General features: G+C 36.8%; 1 protein-coding gene across 14 annotated transcripts in view; it reads left to right on the forward strand.

Annotated features, from left to right (window-relative positions):
- RHOT1 (ras homolog family member T1) overlaps nt 1-15729 on the forward strand; it is a 70464-nt gene that overhangs the window by 24138 nt on the left and 30597 nt on the right. For all 14 annotated transcript variants that reach the window (XR_010937443.1, XM_067715558.1, XM_067715559.1 and 11 more), the window contains 6 exons: nt 1439-1520; nt 3756-3799; nt 4101-4154; nt 4310-4362; nt 10125-10233; nt 10532-10633. Coding sequence is in view for 13 of the 14 variants with exons in the window: in XM_067715558.1 (XP_067571659.1) it covers nt 1439-1520; nt 3756-3799; nt 4101-4154; nt 4310-4362; nt 10125-10233; nt 10532-10633 (444 nt within the window). In the remaining variant the exon portion in view is untranslated. The remainder of the gene's footprint in view (nt 1-1438; nt 1521-3755; nt 3800-4100; nt 4155-4309; nt 4363-10124; nt 10234-10531; nt 10634-15729) is intronic.

Raw genomic sequence — 15729 nt, forward strand, 5'->3', positions numbered from 1 at the left:
TTTTTTTAATTTATTTTTATTTTTGGCTGCCTTGGGTCTTTGTTGCTGTGTGCGGGCTTTCTCTGGTTGTGGCGAGCAGGGGCTACTCTTCATTGCGGTTCGCGGGCTTCTCATTGGGTGGCTTCTCTGGTTTCAGAGCATGGGCTCTAGGCACGCAGGCTTCAGTAGTTATGGAACTCGGGCTCAGTAGTTGTGGCTCGCGGGCTCTAGAGCGTAGGTTCAGTAGTTGCAGCACATGGGCTTAGTTGCTCCACGGCATGTGGGATCTTCCCAGATCAGGGCTCGAACCTGTGTCCCCTGCACTGGCAGGCGGATTCTTAACCACTGCGCCACCAGGGAAGTCCCACTCATTGTTTCTTTTGCTTTTTTTTTCTCTTAAATAAGATAGTTAAATAAATCATAGCTTAATTTGTAAAATGGAGTGTACTTTCATATGTGGTGTGTGGAATCAGTAACGTTAATTAGGATCACTCAGGTTATAATACCTAAAAGTTTTCTATGATAGTTTAATTTAGTTTAAATTGTCTTTTTATTTTATTTATTTTGTTTTTATTTTTTTCTTTAATTCTTTTATAAGTTTATTTATTTATTTATATTTTTGGCTGTGTTGGGTCTTTGTTGCTGCGCGCAGGCTTTTCTCTAGTTGCGGCCAATGGGGGCTACTCTTTGTTGTGATGCGCGGGTTTCTCATTGTGGTGGCTTCTCTTGTTGTGGAGCACAGGCTCTAGGCATGTGGGCTTCAGCAGTTGTGGCACGCAGGCTCAGTAGTTGTGGCTAACGGGTTCTAGAGCTCAGGCTCAGTAGTTGTGGTGCACGGGCTAAGTTGTTCCATGGCATGTGGGATCTTCCCAGACCAAGGCTTGAACCTGTGTCCCCTGCATTGGCAGGCGGATTCTTAACCACTGCGCCACCAAGGAAGTCCAGAATTGTCATTTTAGCATAGTCCTTTTGGGCGTGGATAAGGAGTTTTTCTAAGTAATAGGGTCATTAAGCATAAGGCTTGTGTAGGCAGTTATCTTCTAGAAGAAATGATTTTGATAATTTATTAATTTATTTGAGGATTATTTTAGATTAACATAGGTCTTCATTTGCAGAGTATCTTAAGCCTTCAACAAAATAGAATGAAAACTACATTTAAAAAATCTAATTTTTAAACACCAAATTAATTTAGGAGCTGAAGTATCCTTAATATGTCCTGTGCCCACATAGGTATAAATGTGCATGTTTTTTTTAAAAACGTGTTTTATCATATAGTTTTCATATATATTTGCATCTGTGGTAAAGCATAAAAATAAGCATTTAAAAGTACAATAAATACTTGTAAAGATAAGTATTGGCAAAAGGGGCTAATATATGGATAAATTTACATAATCTGTTAACAAGTTTGATTGATAATATTCAAAGGTTTTTCCTTTTTTATATTTGTTTGCAAATGAAGGTTCCTCCCCGGGCAGAAGAAATCACCATTCCAGCTGACGTCACCCCTGAGAGAGTTCCAACGCACATTGTAGATTACTCAGGTAGTGAATGTCTTCTTGTAGGTGAAGCTGTAGAGTTAATTTAATAGTCCTTAAAAAGGTACTTAAAGGAGCTTTAAAAAATGTTTTAAGAGGGGTGTTCCTTTTCTCTAGCAGTAAATGATCATTTACTATTTTTGTGTTACCCCACACCCCACGAAAAGCAGTTCTCTGTCCCTAATTTACCAAGTTGGATTCTGTAACAACGAAAAAGAAGGAGGGATGGCAAATGACCAGACAAATGATACCCTCCTTGAATTTGCATGTTTGCAGAGAGAAGTTCTGTGTTAATTTTGTTATCAGACATTCAGGCATGCTCTGATGATGTAGAAAGCGTTCTAATTTGAAAAATTTTTGAGTTCTAAATTTGTTTTTTAATTTGTCAGACTTTGTCCTTAAAAAAAAAAAAAGCTAAAACAGTTATCATCTTGCTTACAGTATATGATAATGGAAGCACATCTATATTGCCTTTAATAATGTAAAGTTTTTCTACACACTACTACTTTACTTTTTAGTCATTAAATTATTTTACTTTGTTCTGGGACGTCTTTTGGAAAGAAAGGGAAGTTGTAACAGGTGTACCACTCTGATGAGAGATGTTGATACTGGGGGAAGCTATATATGAAGGCAGGAGGTATATGGGAAATCTCTGTACCTTCCACTCAGTTTTGCTGTGAACCTAAAACTGCTCTAAAAAATGAAATCTATTTTTTAAAATGGGTATAACTACATTAGTAATACTTTGTTTTGCTGAGCTGGTATTCCATATATTCCAAAAGTGAAATACTTTGCAGTCTGATACATATGACTGTTGAACACTTAAAATGTGTCTGGTCTAAATTGAAATGTGCTCTAAGTATAAAATATAAGTGGATTTAGAAAATGAAAAAAGGAATGTATGATATCTCATTAATAATTTTTCTATTGATTACATATTGAAATTTTAATATTTTTGTTATTTTGGGTTAAATTAAAAAGTCATTTTACCTGTTCCTTTTTACTTTGTTTAAGGTGACTACTAGAAAATTAAAAATTTCATGTATGGCTTGTATCATATTTCTGTTGGACAGCACTGTACTAGAAGCTGAGGGGAGTTGGATGTTTTCTGCTACAATCAGTCTCATAACTAGCTTTATTTACAGAATTATTCTTTTTCAATATGTGTAGCCACATACTTAGATTCACTTTAGTATTAGAATTGAGGCCTTAACACGTTGATTACTCAACATTTGAGAAGATATTTAAAATATGGCCAATTTTTTAGCATAAATTGAAATACCATGTACTCATTTGTGATATTAGTTTGTATGTCAGAAATAACATGCATTTTGGGGGGAAACAGTTAACGTAAAGTGATCTAAATTAATATGTCAATAATTGCTTTGGTCTTCATTTGTTTACTTCTCCATTCTAGCTATATGTTGCACCTATCCCCTGCACCTGTGGGATTATAGGCATATCCACCCATTGAGATCCGTTCTAGCCAGAGATATGGGCCAGTGAGGGAATTTTTTTTTTTTTTTTAATTTATTTTGGCTGCTCCGGGTCTTAGTTGTGGCACTTGGGATCTTAGTTGTGGCACTTGGGATCTTTTAGTTGAGGCATGAGGGCTTCTTAGTTGCGGCACGTGAACTCTTAGTTGGGGCATGCATGTGGGATCTAGTTCCCCATCCAGGGATCGAACCTGGGCCCCCTGCATTGGGAGTGCTGACTCTTACTCAGTGGACCACCAGGGAAGTCCCCAGGGAATTCTTGACTCATTATCATGGTCCAGTTTTGCTTCTGAGGCCTGGTTAAGATTACTTCTATCTGCTGTCTAGATCTTAAGCTTATATTGCCCAGATTCTCACCTGGCTTTTTGACCCTGTGTGTATAGACTCTTTGGGCTTCTGACTCTCACTTGGGTTTCTGATCTCTTTTCCCAGTCCCTTCTCAACTCTAGATCAGATGCCGGCCCAGATTTATCACACAATGCCTTCTGCTCTTCCTTGCCTGAGTTATCTTCATGTAGACTTGTCTCTCAGTGCCAGCCAGCTTCCTTATCATAGTTCAACTCTGTTTTCTCTGGCTTGCCCTTGTCTTTGCCACTTGTCTGGCACTACACCATGTAAATGACATGAGGGGTGAGGGATGTTTTGTGGGATGTTAGATGGGTGTCATATGGATTTTAGCTTGGCCATTTGTTTTTATGAAAGTGTTTAAAATATGTAAAGAAATTTTTGACTTTGTCATTTGTAGAAGCAGAACAGAGTGATGAACAACTTCATCAAGAAATATCACAGGTAAGTTAAAAAAAAATAGTTCTAGGTTTTCTTGTGGGAAAACAGTGATGATTCTGTATCTACCATTTCATTCTCTCACTTACCAAGAGGACTTTTTCAGTTCTTTATTGTTACTGCTGACTTTGAGAATGTATTTTTGCTGTAAATCCTTTGGAACCTTTTCCTCTTAGAGGCATGCTAATAAGTGTTTTAGTTTTCCAATTTTGTTCTTTCTTTGGCCCAAATATATTAGCTAGTTGGTAATTAAATGCTACTTTTGTGTTATTTTAAAATGACATCAATTTGTTAATTTTTCTTGTAGGCTAACGTTATCTGCATAGTTTATGCTGTTAACAACAAGCATTCTATTGATAAGGTATGAATGTATGACATTTTTTCACTATATTTTGTTAAATTTCAGTGGGGGCACTTTTAAAATTGATCTTCAATTTAGAATTTTAGGGGTCAAGGTAGAGTATTTTTCAAAGAAGATCCTCATCGTGGCTTACTTCTTGTTAATTTTCATTTTAGGTAACAAGTCGATGGATTCCTCTCATAAATGAAAGAACAGACAAAGACAGCAGGTAGTTTTTTTCTCTCAAACTTCGTGTATTGAAAATTTTCAAACTTAGAGGAAAGTTGCAAGAAATAGTACAATGAACATCTGTAAACTATTCACTTAGATCCACTAGTTAACAGTTTGCCATATGTGCTTTATCTATAGGTCTGTCTGTTTACACACTCACACCTTTTTTGGGAGGAATTATTCGAGGCAGCGCATATATTTGAGAGCAAAGCAGAAAATAGAGCTCTGGTATTATAATGTGCCCTCTCTCTTGAGTTGCCCTTTTGAGGATTGGCAATACCCTAAGTCATTGATTGCTCATCATGTGGTATATGTAAGAGCACAGGACTTGGAGGAAAATGAGTGACCTTGGAAATCTGGCTTGGCCTCTTATGAGCTCTAAAACTTCATTGAGCCTTAGTTTCCTCATCTGTAAGTGGGTAATACTTCTCTTGGCTACATGTGGTTATTTTGAGAATCCAGTGAAATATAATGCATGTATAAGTGCTTTATAAGTTCTCTAAAAATCTTTATAGAGATCTTCATTTAGGAATTCATGCAGGGAGATTTCTTTGAAATTCTTTGGAAGATATATGTATGATAGGGAAAAAGCAAATTGTTTTTTTCTAAGCAGATTGGTGGTCCTAGGTATAAATGTTTTGAGCTTTAAATGGAAACAAAACATTCTTGTGGTATTGTTTAATTGAACATGTTATTTGTGAAGCATTTGAGTCTTTTTCAAAAAAATTTTTATTGAGATATAATTGACATAAAATTATGTTGGTTTCAGGTGTATAACATCATGATTCAGTATTTGTATATGTTGTGAAATGGTCACCACAATAAGTCTAGTTACTATCTGTCATCATACACAGTTAACTTTTAAATTTTTTTTTTTTTTTTTTTTGTGTTACGCGGGCCTCTCACTGTTGTGGCCTCTCCCGTTGCGGAGCACAGGCTCCGGACGCACAGGCTCAGCGGCCATGGCTCACGGGCCCAGCCACTCCGTGGCATGTGGGATCCTCCCGGACCGGGGCACAAACCTGTGTCCCCTGCATTGGCAGGCGGACTCCCAACCACTGCGCCACCAGGGAAGCTCCCACAGTTAACTTTTAGTATTTACTCTCTTGGCTACTTTCAAGTATGCTCCACAATATTATTGACTATAGTCACCATGGTGAGCTTTACATCCCTGTGGCTTATTCATCTTATAACTGAAAGTTTGTACCTCTTGACCCCCTTCACCTGTTTCACCGACTCCCACCTCCCACCCACTTCTCTGGGAAGCACCATTCTGTTCTCTGTATCTATGATTTTGGTTTTTTTTTAGATTCCACATATAAGTGAAATCATACAGTATTTGTTTTTCTCTGTCTGACTTAACTGTGCTTAGCCTAATTCCCTCAAGGTCCATCCATATTGTTGAAAACGGCAAGATTCCATTCTTTTTTATTGCTGAATAATATTCCATTGTATATATATTCACATCTTCTTTATCTGTTTATCCATTGATGGACACCTAGGTTGTTTCCTTATCTTGGCTATTGTAAATAGTGCTGTAAATGAACATGGGGGTACATATATCTTTTCAAATTAGTGTTTTTGTTTTCTCTAGATAAATACCCAGAAATGGAATTGATGGATTGTGTGGTAGTTCTATTTTTAATTTTTTGAGGAACCTCCATAGTGATTGCACCAATTTACATTCCTACCAAGAGTGCACAGAGGTATATGAGGGTTCCGTTTTCTCCACATCCTCACCAACACTTCTTATTTCTTATCTTTTTGATAATAGCCATTTTACCAGGTATGAGGTGATATGTCATTGTAGTTTTGATTTGCATTCCCCTGATGATTAGTGATGTTGAGCATCTTTTCAGGTGCCTTTTGGCCATCTGTATGACATTTTTGGGGAAAAATCTGTATTCAGATCCTCTGCCCATTTTTAAATCAGATTTTTGGGGGTTTTTTTGCTGTTGAGTTTTATGAGTTCTTTGTATAATTTGGATATTAAATTCTTATCTGATATATGATTTGCAAATAATTTTCCCCCATTCAGTAAGTTGTCTTTTAATTTTGTAGATGATTTCATTTGCTGTGTAGAAATAGAAATTTTTAGTTTGATATAGTCCCACTTGTTTATGTTTGCTCTTGTTGCCAGATCCAAAAATTCATCACCAAGACCAATGTCAAGTAACTTATGCCTGTATTTTCTTCTTGAAGTTTTATGGTTTCAGGTCTTACATTCAGGTCTTTGATCAAAATGGTCTTACATCCATTTTGAGTTAGTTTTTGTGTATGGTGTAAGATAGTGGTCTAGTTTCATTCTTTTGCATGGGGCTGTCCACTTTTCCCAATACCATTTGTGGAAGAGACCATCCTTTCCCTATTATATATTCCTGCCTCCTTTGTCATAAATTAATTGACCATATTGTTTGGGTTCCATTGATCTATGTATTTGTTTTAATGCGAATACCATACTGTTTTGATTACTATAGCTTTGTTACGTAGTTTGAAATCAGGGCGCATGGTGCCTACAGATTTTTTGTTCTTTTTCAAAATTGCTTTGGCTATTCAGGGTCTTTTGTAGTTTCATCCAATAGGATTATTTGATGTATTTCTGTGAAAAATGTCATTGGAATTTTGATAAGGATTGCATTGAATCTGTATATTGCTTTGGGTAATATGGACATTTTCACAATATTAATTCTTCCAGTCCATGAGCACAGAATATTTTTCTGTTTCTTTGTGTCTTCTTCAGTTTCTTTCATCAATAACATACAGTTTTCAGTGTACAAGTCTTTCACCTCCTTGGTTAAATTTATTCCTAGGTATTTCATTCTTTTTGATGCAATTGTAAATGGGATTGTTTTCCTAATTTCTCTTTCTCATAGTTTGTTGTTAGTGTATAGAAATGCAACCAAACTTTGTGTATTGATTTTGTACCCCACCACTTTACTGAATTTGTCTGTTAGTTGTAACAGTTTTTTGGTGAAGTCTTTAGGGTTTTCTATATATAAAATCATGTCCTCTGCAAATAGTGACAGTTTTAGGTGCCTTTTATTTCTTTTTCTTGCCTAATTTTTCTGGCAAGTACTTCCAATATTTTGTTGAAAAAAAGTGGGGAGAGTGGGCATTCTTGTCTTGTTCTTTGAGTCTTTTTAAATGTTAGGAAAACCAGGCTAATATCTATATATTATTCACATCTGGCCCTTTACTTCATTTTTTAGATTTCTTTTTTAGTTGGGCATTTTCATGCCTTGAAACTCTAAAGATCTGTTTCTAAACAGATGAACATGGTGACTCACCCTCTCACGTATTTACTTTGTGACTGAGATGGCATTGTATGTGCTACATCTTGCATCTCTGATGGCTTCTCTTTATCATTGTTTTATCATTAGCATTGTTTTAAAGTCACTTTGTAGTGACTTACTGACAAAGCTGAAAGGAGCTCTCTAGAGCTATACTGTCTGAGGCAGTAGCTTCTAGTCAGTTGTGGCAATTTAAGTAAAATGAAATAAAACGAAAAATTCAGTTTCTTGGACACAGCCACATTTCAAGTGCTTGATAGCCACTTGTGGCTAGAGGTTACAGGAATGGACAGTACAGATAAAGATCATTTCTGTCATCACAGAAGGTTGTATTGGACAGGACTGCCTTGGAGGAAACGATGCCTGTATGCTCCTGACACTTGTTTTTCTTGCTGATTACTTGAACTGTTTCCAGGAGGGACTCTTCAGAGGAGTCAGTTTTGCCAGGATCTATCAAGCACTAGCTTGAACAACTGAATTTTTAAAATGGGCTCTACTATGACAGTTTCCTAAACTGCTCTTTAGAAACTAGCTGGCTAGTCTTGTGGCCCTTTTAGTATGCCATCTGAAAGTGGCTTTCAGTATTTGGAGATCTCTAATTGCGCTTTCTCAGGAGTGGCTATACTTTTACCCCTCCCTGAATCATGTGAGCATATTTATTTCTCTTGTGGTTGATTTGTTCCAAGGTGATCTATTTCTTTAGTGTATGGACTTCACATTTTCCCAATACCCTCTTTCGTGGGCCTCATACCTTAAGTTTATATTTGTTACACATATGTTCTTACTTAGGACTTCCTTGTACCATTATCACAGTGCTCCTTAGTCAGATGTGCCCATCACTGTCGCCTGAAGTACTTTAAAACAATATAGATGCCTTTGCTCCACCCTTTGAGTTTTAGAATCAGTAGGTTTGGAGTAGGGCTTGGACATGTGTATTTTTTTTTTAAGATCCATAAATTATTCAGAGCCACATTTGGTTGTAAAGCACCACATTTTTGGAAACCCTTCTGGCTCTATTAACAATCTATATTTGGGTTATGAAGTGGGCCAGTCCTTTTACACATAATAACCACACCAGGTGGTTAAATAAATGCTTGCAAGTATTTCTTTTGCAATCTGGAGTTCCAGCAAGATGATTTGCTTTCCCTTTAAGCTCTCTTGTGGGATGTACAAATAATTGTTCTACACTGGGCTAGTACTCCTTGGTAATCCCCATTCAGATTTCTGATAAGCCTGTCAGATTTAATTTGTTTAAAACAAAATCCTTAATTCCCTGCCTACTCCCCACTGCCCCCGCCCCCGATTTCTAAGTCTTTTCTGTCTCAGAAGCTCTACGCATTTTGTCCAGACAAAAAAATCTGTTTACTTTTCTTGATTTCTGTTTTCCTTCAATCTCCATATCTAATCTACCCATTGCTCCTGTTTGTTCTACTTCTAAAATATATCTCAAATCTGAATATTTCCTCTTCACCTTCATTGCCCTAATCCAAGATATCACATAAAGAAACTTTTTTATTATTGAAAAAAAATCAGACATATACAGAAGTAGAGAGAATAGTATAACGAATCCCTCTGGATCAGTCATCCAGCTTCAGTAATTAACAACTCATGGCCAGTGTTGTTTCATTTATTACCCCTCCCCTTGGGATCATTTTGAACAAATCAGATATCATATTGTACTGTAAATATTTCAGTATGTATCTCTCAAAGATAACAAATGACTGCATTTTAAAATATCATTTGGATCATATCATTCATCTACTTATAACCCTTCTGTGGCTTCCCTTTTTACACTTAAAATAAACCACACACTCTTTACTGCAGCTGTAATTCCTTTTGTGTCTGGCCTTTGCTCCTCTCTCCAACTCCATTTCATACCTCTTCCCCTTGGACCAGTACTCTTCAGCCACTCTGGCATTTTTCTGTTCTTTGGACTCATGGGAATGTTTTTTCAGTTTGGGGCTTTTGCACATGCTGTCCCTTCTTCCCAGCCAGCTCTTTCTTGGATTTTCACATAACAGATTCCATTTCATCCTTTACTCCTTGGCTCAAATGCCACCTTGTCAGAGAGATTTTTCCCTGATTACCATGTAGAGTTAGCCCCCTCCCATTACTTTATCCCATATCCCCCTGTTTATTTCCTTCATTGCACTTAACAGAATTGGAAAGTGTCTTGTTTGTTTATTTGCTTATTGTCCATTTCCTGATTTTCACTATGAGAGTGAGCAGAGACCTTTTCTGTCTTGTGTCTGTAATGCTTAGAACAGTCCCTGGCTTATAATAGGAACTCAGTAAATATTTGCTGATTATGAACATGCTTTCCAGGGTGCTTGGGCTGACTAAGATAGAGGGTTCATATTGAGGAGATTAAGTAAATCTTATTAGTTAGACTAGGTTACAATGTACATTAAAATATAAATCTAATGTCTTTTGCCTTCCTTATTATTACAATGTGCCCTGTTTATTTCAGGCTGCCTTTGATATTGGTTGGGAACAAATCTGATCTGGTGGAATACAGTAGTATGGAGACCATCCTTCCTATTATGAACCAGTACACAGAAATAGAAACCTGTGTGGAGGTATGCCTTATCATTGGATTTTGAAATTTATAGTTGGTGAGTTCTCACTAAATTGAGGTTCAGAATAGGAGGGAGGGAAGATGTGGGGTGGAATAAATTTGTTTGTGAAGTCTTGTAAACCAAATAAAACAGAGAACTTGGAGATGGCCTCTGAGCTCTTTGTAAACAGTCATATTGTGTTATCCACTAAGAAAAATGCACTTTTTTTCAGTTTCTTCAAGGAATGTTGATAGTTTAAAAAATATTTTTAGCTCTCATAATTGCTTTCAGAGTGAAAAATTTTAAACTTTCTTTTCAGTGTTCAGCAAAAAATCTGAAGAACATATCGGAGCTCTTCTATTATGCACAGAAAGCTGTTCTTCATCCTACAGGGCCCCTGTACTGCCCAGAGGAGAAAGAGGTAAACCCTCCATCCCATCAGGCTGTGTTAGTAGGGGCTGGAATGTGTAGGTAGTAACTCCGTCATGAAAACGATTTTTAGTAACTCTGAAGTATTCATCTAAACTGCTAAATTTAAAATTTATTGCTTACTATACTGTTATATTTTCTAGGTACTTTTCTTCAAAGACATTCATGTTAAATAGTCAGAATAATATTCCAGATCAAATATTATTTCAGGAAGTGCCATTAAAACAAACAGAAGAATTGGCAATTGTAACAACAAAAAGTCCAAAGACTTAACTAATGGTCTACTTGCTTTGCTACAATTAAATCCACAAATCTGTGGGATGAATTGGGAGATTGGGATTGACATATATCCACTAATATGTATAAAATAGATAACTAATAAGAAAGTGCTGTATAAAAAATAAATAAATAAAATAATATTCAAATCAAAAAAAATCCACAAACTTAAGAACACATACAAGCAAAAAACTTGTGTAATTATTTGAAATGGGTACAATATGTAATACAATTTGAATACTCCCTTTTGTTCCATAGCTTAGAAACACAGTAATTCCTTTATGAAATATTTAAAATTTAACAATATTTTACCGTAGACTTTTTTTTTTTTTTTTTTTTTGCGGTACACGGGCCTCTCACTGTTGTGGCCTCTCCTGTTCCAACGTCGTGCAGGCTCAGCGGCCATGGTTCACGGGCTTAGTTGCTCCGCGGTATGTGGGATCCTCCCGGACCGGGGCACGAACTCACGTCCCCTGCATCGGCAGGCGGACTCTCAACCACTGCGCCACCAGGGAAGCCCTACCATAGACTTTTAAAATTAATTTTTAAATTGAGATGTAACTCACATACCATAAAGTTCACCCTTTTGAAGTGTTCTCTTCAGTGATTTTTAATGTATTCACAAAATTGTGTGTCCATCCTCACTGTCTGACTCTAGAGCGTTTCAAAAGAAACCTTTTACCCACTAGCAGTCACTCCCATTCCCTCCTTCTTCCTTACCCCAGCTTTTGGCAACCAGTAATCTTCTTTCTCTCTCTATGGATTTGCATATTCTGGACACTTCATATAAATGGAATCATACAATATGTGGTCTTCTGTGTCTGGCTTCTTTTATTTATTTATTTATTTTTGGATTTTATTTTTTATACAGCAGGTTCTTATTAGTCATCCATTTTATACACATCAGTATGTACATGTCAATCCCAATCTCCCAATTCATCCTACTACCACCCCCACCCCCACTTCCCCCCTTGGTGTCCATACGTTTGTTCTCTACATCTGTGTCTCTATTTCTGCCCTGCAGACCAGTTCATCTGTACCATTTTTCTAGGTTCCACGTGTATGCGTTAATATACGATATTTGTTTTTCTCTTTCTGACTTACTTCATTCTGTATGACAGTCTCTAGATCCATCCACATCTCTGCAAATGACCCAATTTCATTCCTTTTTATGGCTGAGTAATATTCCATTATATATATGTACCACATCTTCTGTATCCATTCTTCTGTCAATGGGCATTTAGGTTGCTTCCATGACCTGGCTATTGTAAATACTGCTGCAATGAACATTGGGGTCCATGTGTCTTTTTGAATTATGGTTTTCTCTGGGTATATGTCCAGTAGTGGGATTGCTGGGTCATATGGTAATTCTATTTTTAGTTTTTTAAGGAACCTCCATACTGTTCTCCATACTGGCTGTATCAGTTTACATTCCCACCAACAGTGCAAGAGGGTTCCCTTTTCTCCACACCCTCTCCAGCATTTGTTGTTTGTAGATTTTCTGATGATGCCCATTCTAACTGGTGTGAGGTGATACCTCATAGTAGTTTTGATTTGCATTTCTCTAATAATTAGTGATGTTGAGCAGCTTTTCATGTGCTTCTTGGTCATCTGTATGTCTTCTTTGGAGAAATGTCTATTTAGGTCTTCTGCCCATTTTTGGATTGGGTTGTTTGTTTTTTTAATATTGAGCTGCATGAGCTGTTTATATATTTTGGAGATTAATCCTTTGTCAGTTGATTTGTTTGTAAATATTTTCTCCCATTCTGAGGGTTGTCTTTTTGTCTTGTTTGTAGTTTCCTTTGCTGTGCAAAAGCTTTTAAGTTTCATTAGGTCCCACTTGTTTATTTTTGTTTTTATTTCCATTACTCTAGGAGGTGGATCAAAAAAGATCTTGCTGTGATTTATGTCAAAGAGTGTTCTTCCTATGTTTTCCTCTAAGAGGTTTATAGTGTCTGGTCTTACATTTAGGTCTCTAATCCATTTTGAGTTTATTTTTGTATATGGTGTTAGGGAGTGTTCTAATTTCTTTCTTTTACATGTAGCAGTCCAGTTTTCCCAGGACCACTTATTGAAGAGACTGTCTCTTCTCCATTGTATATCCTTGCCTCCTTTGTCATAGATTAGCTGACCATAGGTGCGTGGCTTTATCTCTGGGCTTTCTATCCTGTTACATTGATCTATATTTCTGTTTTTGTGCCAGTACCCTATTGTCTTGATTACTGTAGCTTTGTAGTGTAGTCTGAAGTCTGGGAGTCTGATTCCTCCAGCTCTTTTTTTTTTACCTCAAGACTACTTTGGCTATTCGGGGTCTTTTGTGTCTCCATACAAATTTTAAGATTTTTTGTTCTAGTTCTGTACAAAATGCCACTGGTAATTTGATAGGGATTGCATTGAATGTGTAGATTGCTTTGGGTGGTATAGTCATTTTCGCAGTATTGATTCTTCCAATCCAAGAACATGATATATCTCTCCATCTGTTTGTGTCATCTTTGATGTCTTTCATCAGTGTCTTATAGTTTTCTGCATACAGATCTTTTACCTCCTTAGGTGGGTTTATTCCTAGGTATTTTATTCTTTTTGTTGCAATGGTGAATGGGATTGTTTCCTTAATTTCTTTTTCTGATCTTTCGTTGTTAGTGTATAGGAATGCAAGAGATTTCTGTGCATTAATTTTGTATCCTGCAACTTTACCAAATTCATTGATTAGCTCTAGTAGTTTTCTGGTGGCATCTTTAGGACTCTCTATGTATAGTATCATGTTATCTGCAAACAGTGACAGTTTTACTTCTTCTTTTCCAATTTGTTTCCTTGTATTTCTTTTTCTTCTCTGATTGCCGTGGCTAGGACTTCCGAAACTATGTTGAATAATAGTGGCGAGAGTGGACATCCTCGTTTTGTTCCTGATCTTAGAGGAAATGCTTTCAGTTTTTCACCACTGACAGTGATGTTTGCTGTGGGTTTGTCGTATATGGCCTTTATTATGTTGAGGTAGGTTCCCTGTGTGCCCACTTTTTGGACAGTTTTTATCATAAATGGGTGTTGAATTTTGTCAAAAGCTTTTTCTGCATCTATTGAGATGATCACATGGTTTTTATTCTTCAGTTTGTTAATATGGTGTATCACATTGATTGATTTGCGTATATTGAAGAATCCTTGCATCCCTGGGATAGATCCCACTTGATCGTGGTGTATGATCCTTTTCATGTGTTGATGGATTCTGTTTGCTAGTATTTTGCTGAGGATTTTTGCATGTATATTTATCAGTGGTATTGGTCTGTAATTTTCTTTTTTTGTAGTATCTTTGTCTGGTTTTGGTATCAGGGTGATGGTGGCCTTATAGAATGAGTTTTGGAGTGTTCCTTCCTCTGTAATTTTTTGGAAGAGTTTGAGAAGGACGGGTGTTAGCTCTTCTCTACGTGTTTGATAGAATTCACCTGTAAAGCCACCTGGTCCTGGACTTTTGTTTGTTGGAAGATTTTTAATCACAGTTTCAATTTCATTACTTGTGATTGGTCTGTTCATATTTTCTATTTCTTCCTGGTTCAGTCTTGGAAGGTTATACCTTTCTAAGAATTGGTCCATTTCTTCCAGGTTGTCCATTTTATTGGCATAGAGTTGCTTGTAGTAGTCTCTTATGATGCTTTGTATTTCTCTGGTGTCCATTGTGACTTCTCCTTTTTCATTTCTTTTTTTTTTTTTTTTTTTTTGCGGTACGCTGGCCTCTCACTGTTGTGGCCTCTCCCGTTGCGGAGCACAAGCTCCGGACGCGCAGGCTCAGCAGCCATGGCTCACAGGCCTAGCTGCTCCACGGCATGTGGGATCTTCCCGGACCAGGGCATGAACCCATGTCCCCTGCATTGGCAGGCGGACTCTCAACCACTGCGCCACCAGGGAAGTCCTCATTTCTGATTTTATTGATTTGAGTCCTCTCCTTCTTTTTCTTGATGAGTCTGGTTAAAGGTTTACCATTTTGTTTATCTTCTCAAAGAACCGGCTTTTAGTTTTATTGATCTTTGCTGTTGTTTCCTTTGTTTGCATTTCATTTATTTCTGCTCTGATCTTTATCATTTCTTTCCTTCTATTAACTTGGGGTTTTGTTTGTTTTTCTTTCTCTAGTTCCTTTAGGTGTAAGTTTAGATTGATTATTTGAGATTTTTCTTGTTTCCTGAGGTAGGCTTGTATTGCTATAAACTTCTCTCTTAGAACTGCTTTTGCTGCATCCCATAGGTTTTGGATCATCGTGTTTTCATTGTCATTTGTCTCTAGGTATTTTTTGATTTCCCTTTGATTTCTTCAGTGATCTCTTGGTTGTTTAGTAACGTATTATTTAGCCTCCATGTGTTTGTGTTTTTTACATTTTATTCCCTGCAATTGATTTCTAATCTCATAGCGTTGTGGTCAGAAAAGATGCTTTATATGATTTCAGTTTTCTTAAATTTACTGAGGCTTGATTTGTGACCCAGGATGTGATCTATCCTGGAGAATTTTCTGTGTGCACTTGAAAAGAAAGTGTAATCTGTTGTTTTTGGATGGAATGTCCTATAAATATCAATTAAATCTATCTGGACTATTGTGTCATTTAAAGCTTGTGTTTCCTTATTAATTTTCTGTCTGGATGATCTGTCCATTGGCGTAAGTGAGGTTTAAAGTCCCCCACTGTTATTGTGTTAGTGTTGATTTCTTCTTTTACAGCTGTTAGCAGTTGCCTTATGTATTGAGGTGCTCCTATGTTGCATGCGTATATATTTATAATTGTTATATCTTCTTCTTGGATTGATCCCTTTATCATTATGTAGTGTCCTTCCTTGT

Source organism: Pseudorca crassidens, chromosome 19 (assembly GCF_039906515.1).
Source record: "Pseudorca crassidens isolate mPseCra1 chromosome 19, mPseCra1.hap1, whole genome shotgun sequence".
NCBI classification, from domain to species: Eukaryota; Metazoa; Chordata; class Mammalia; order Artiodactyla; family Delphinidae; genus Pseudorca; species Pseudorca crassidens.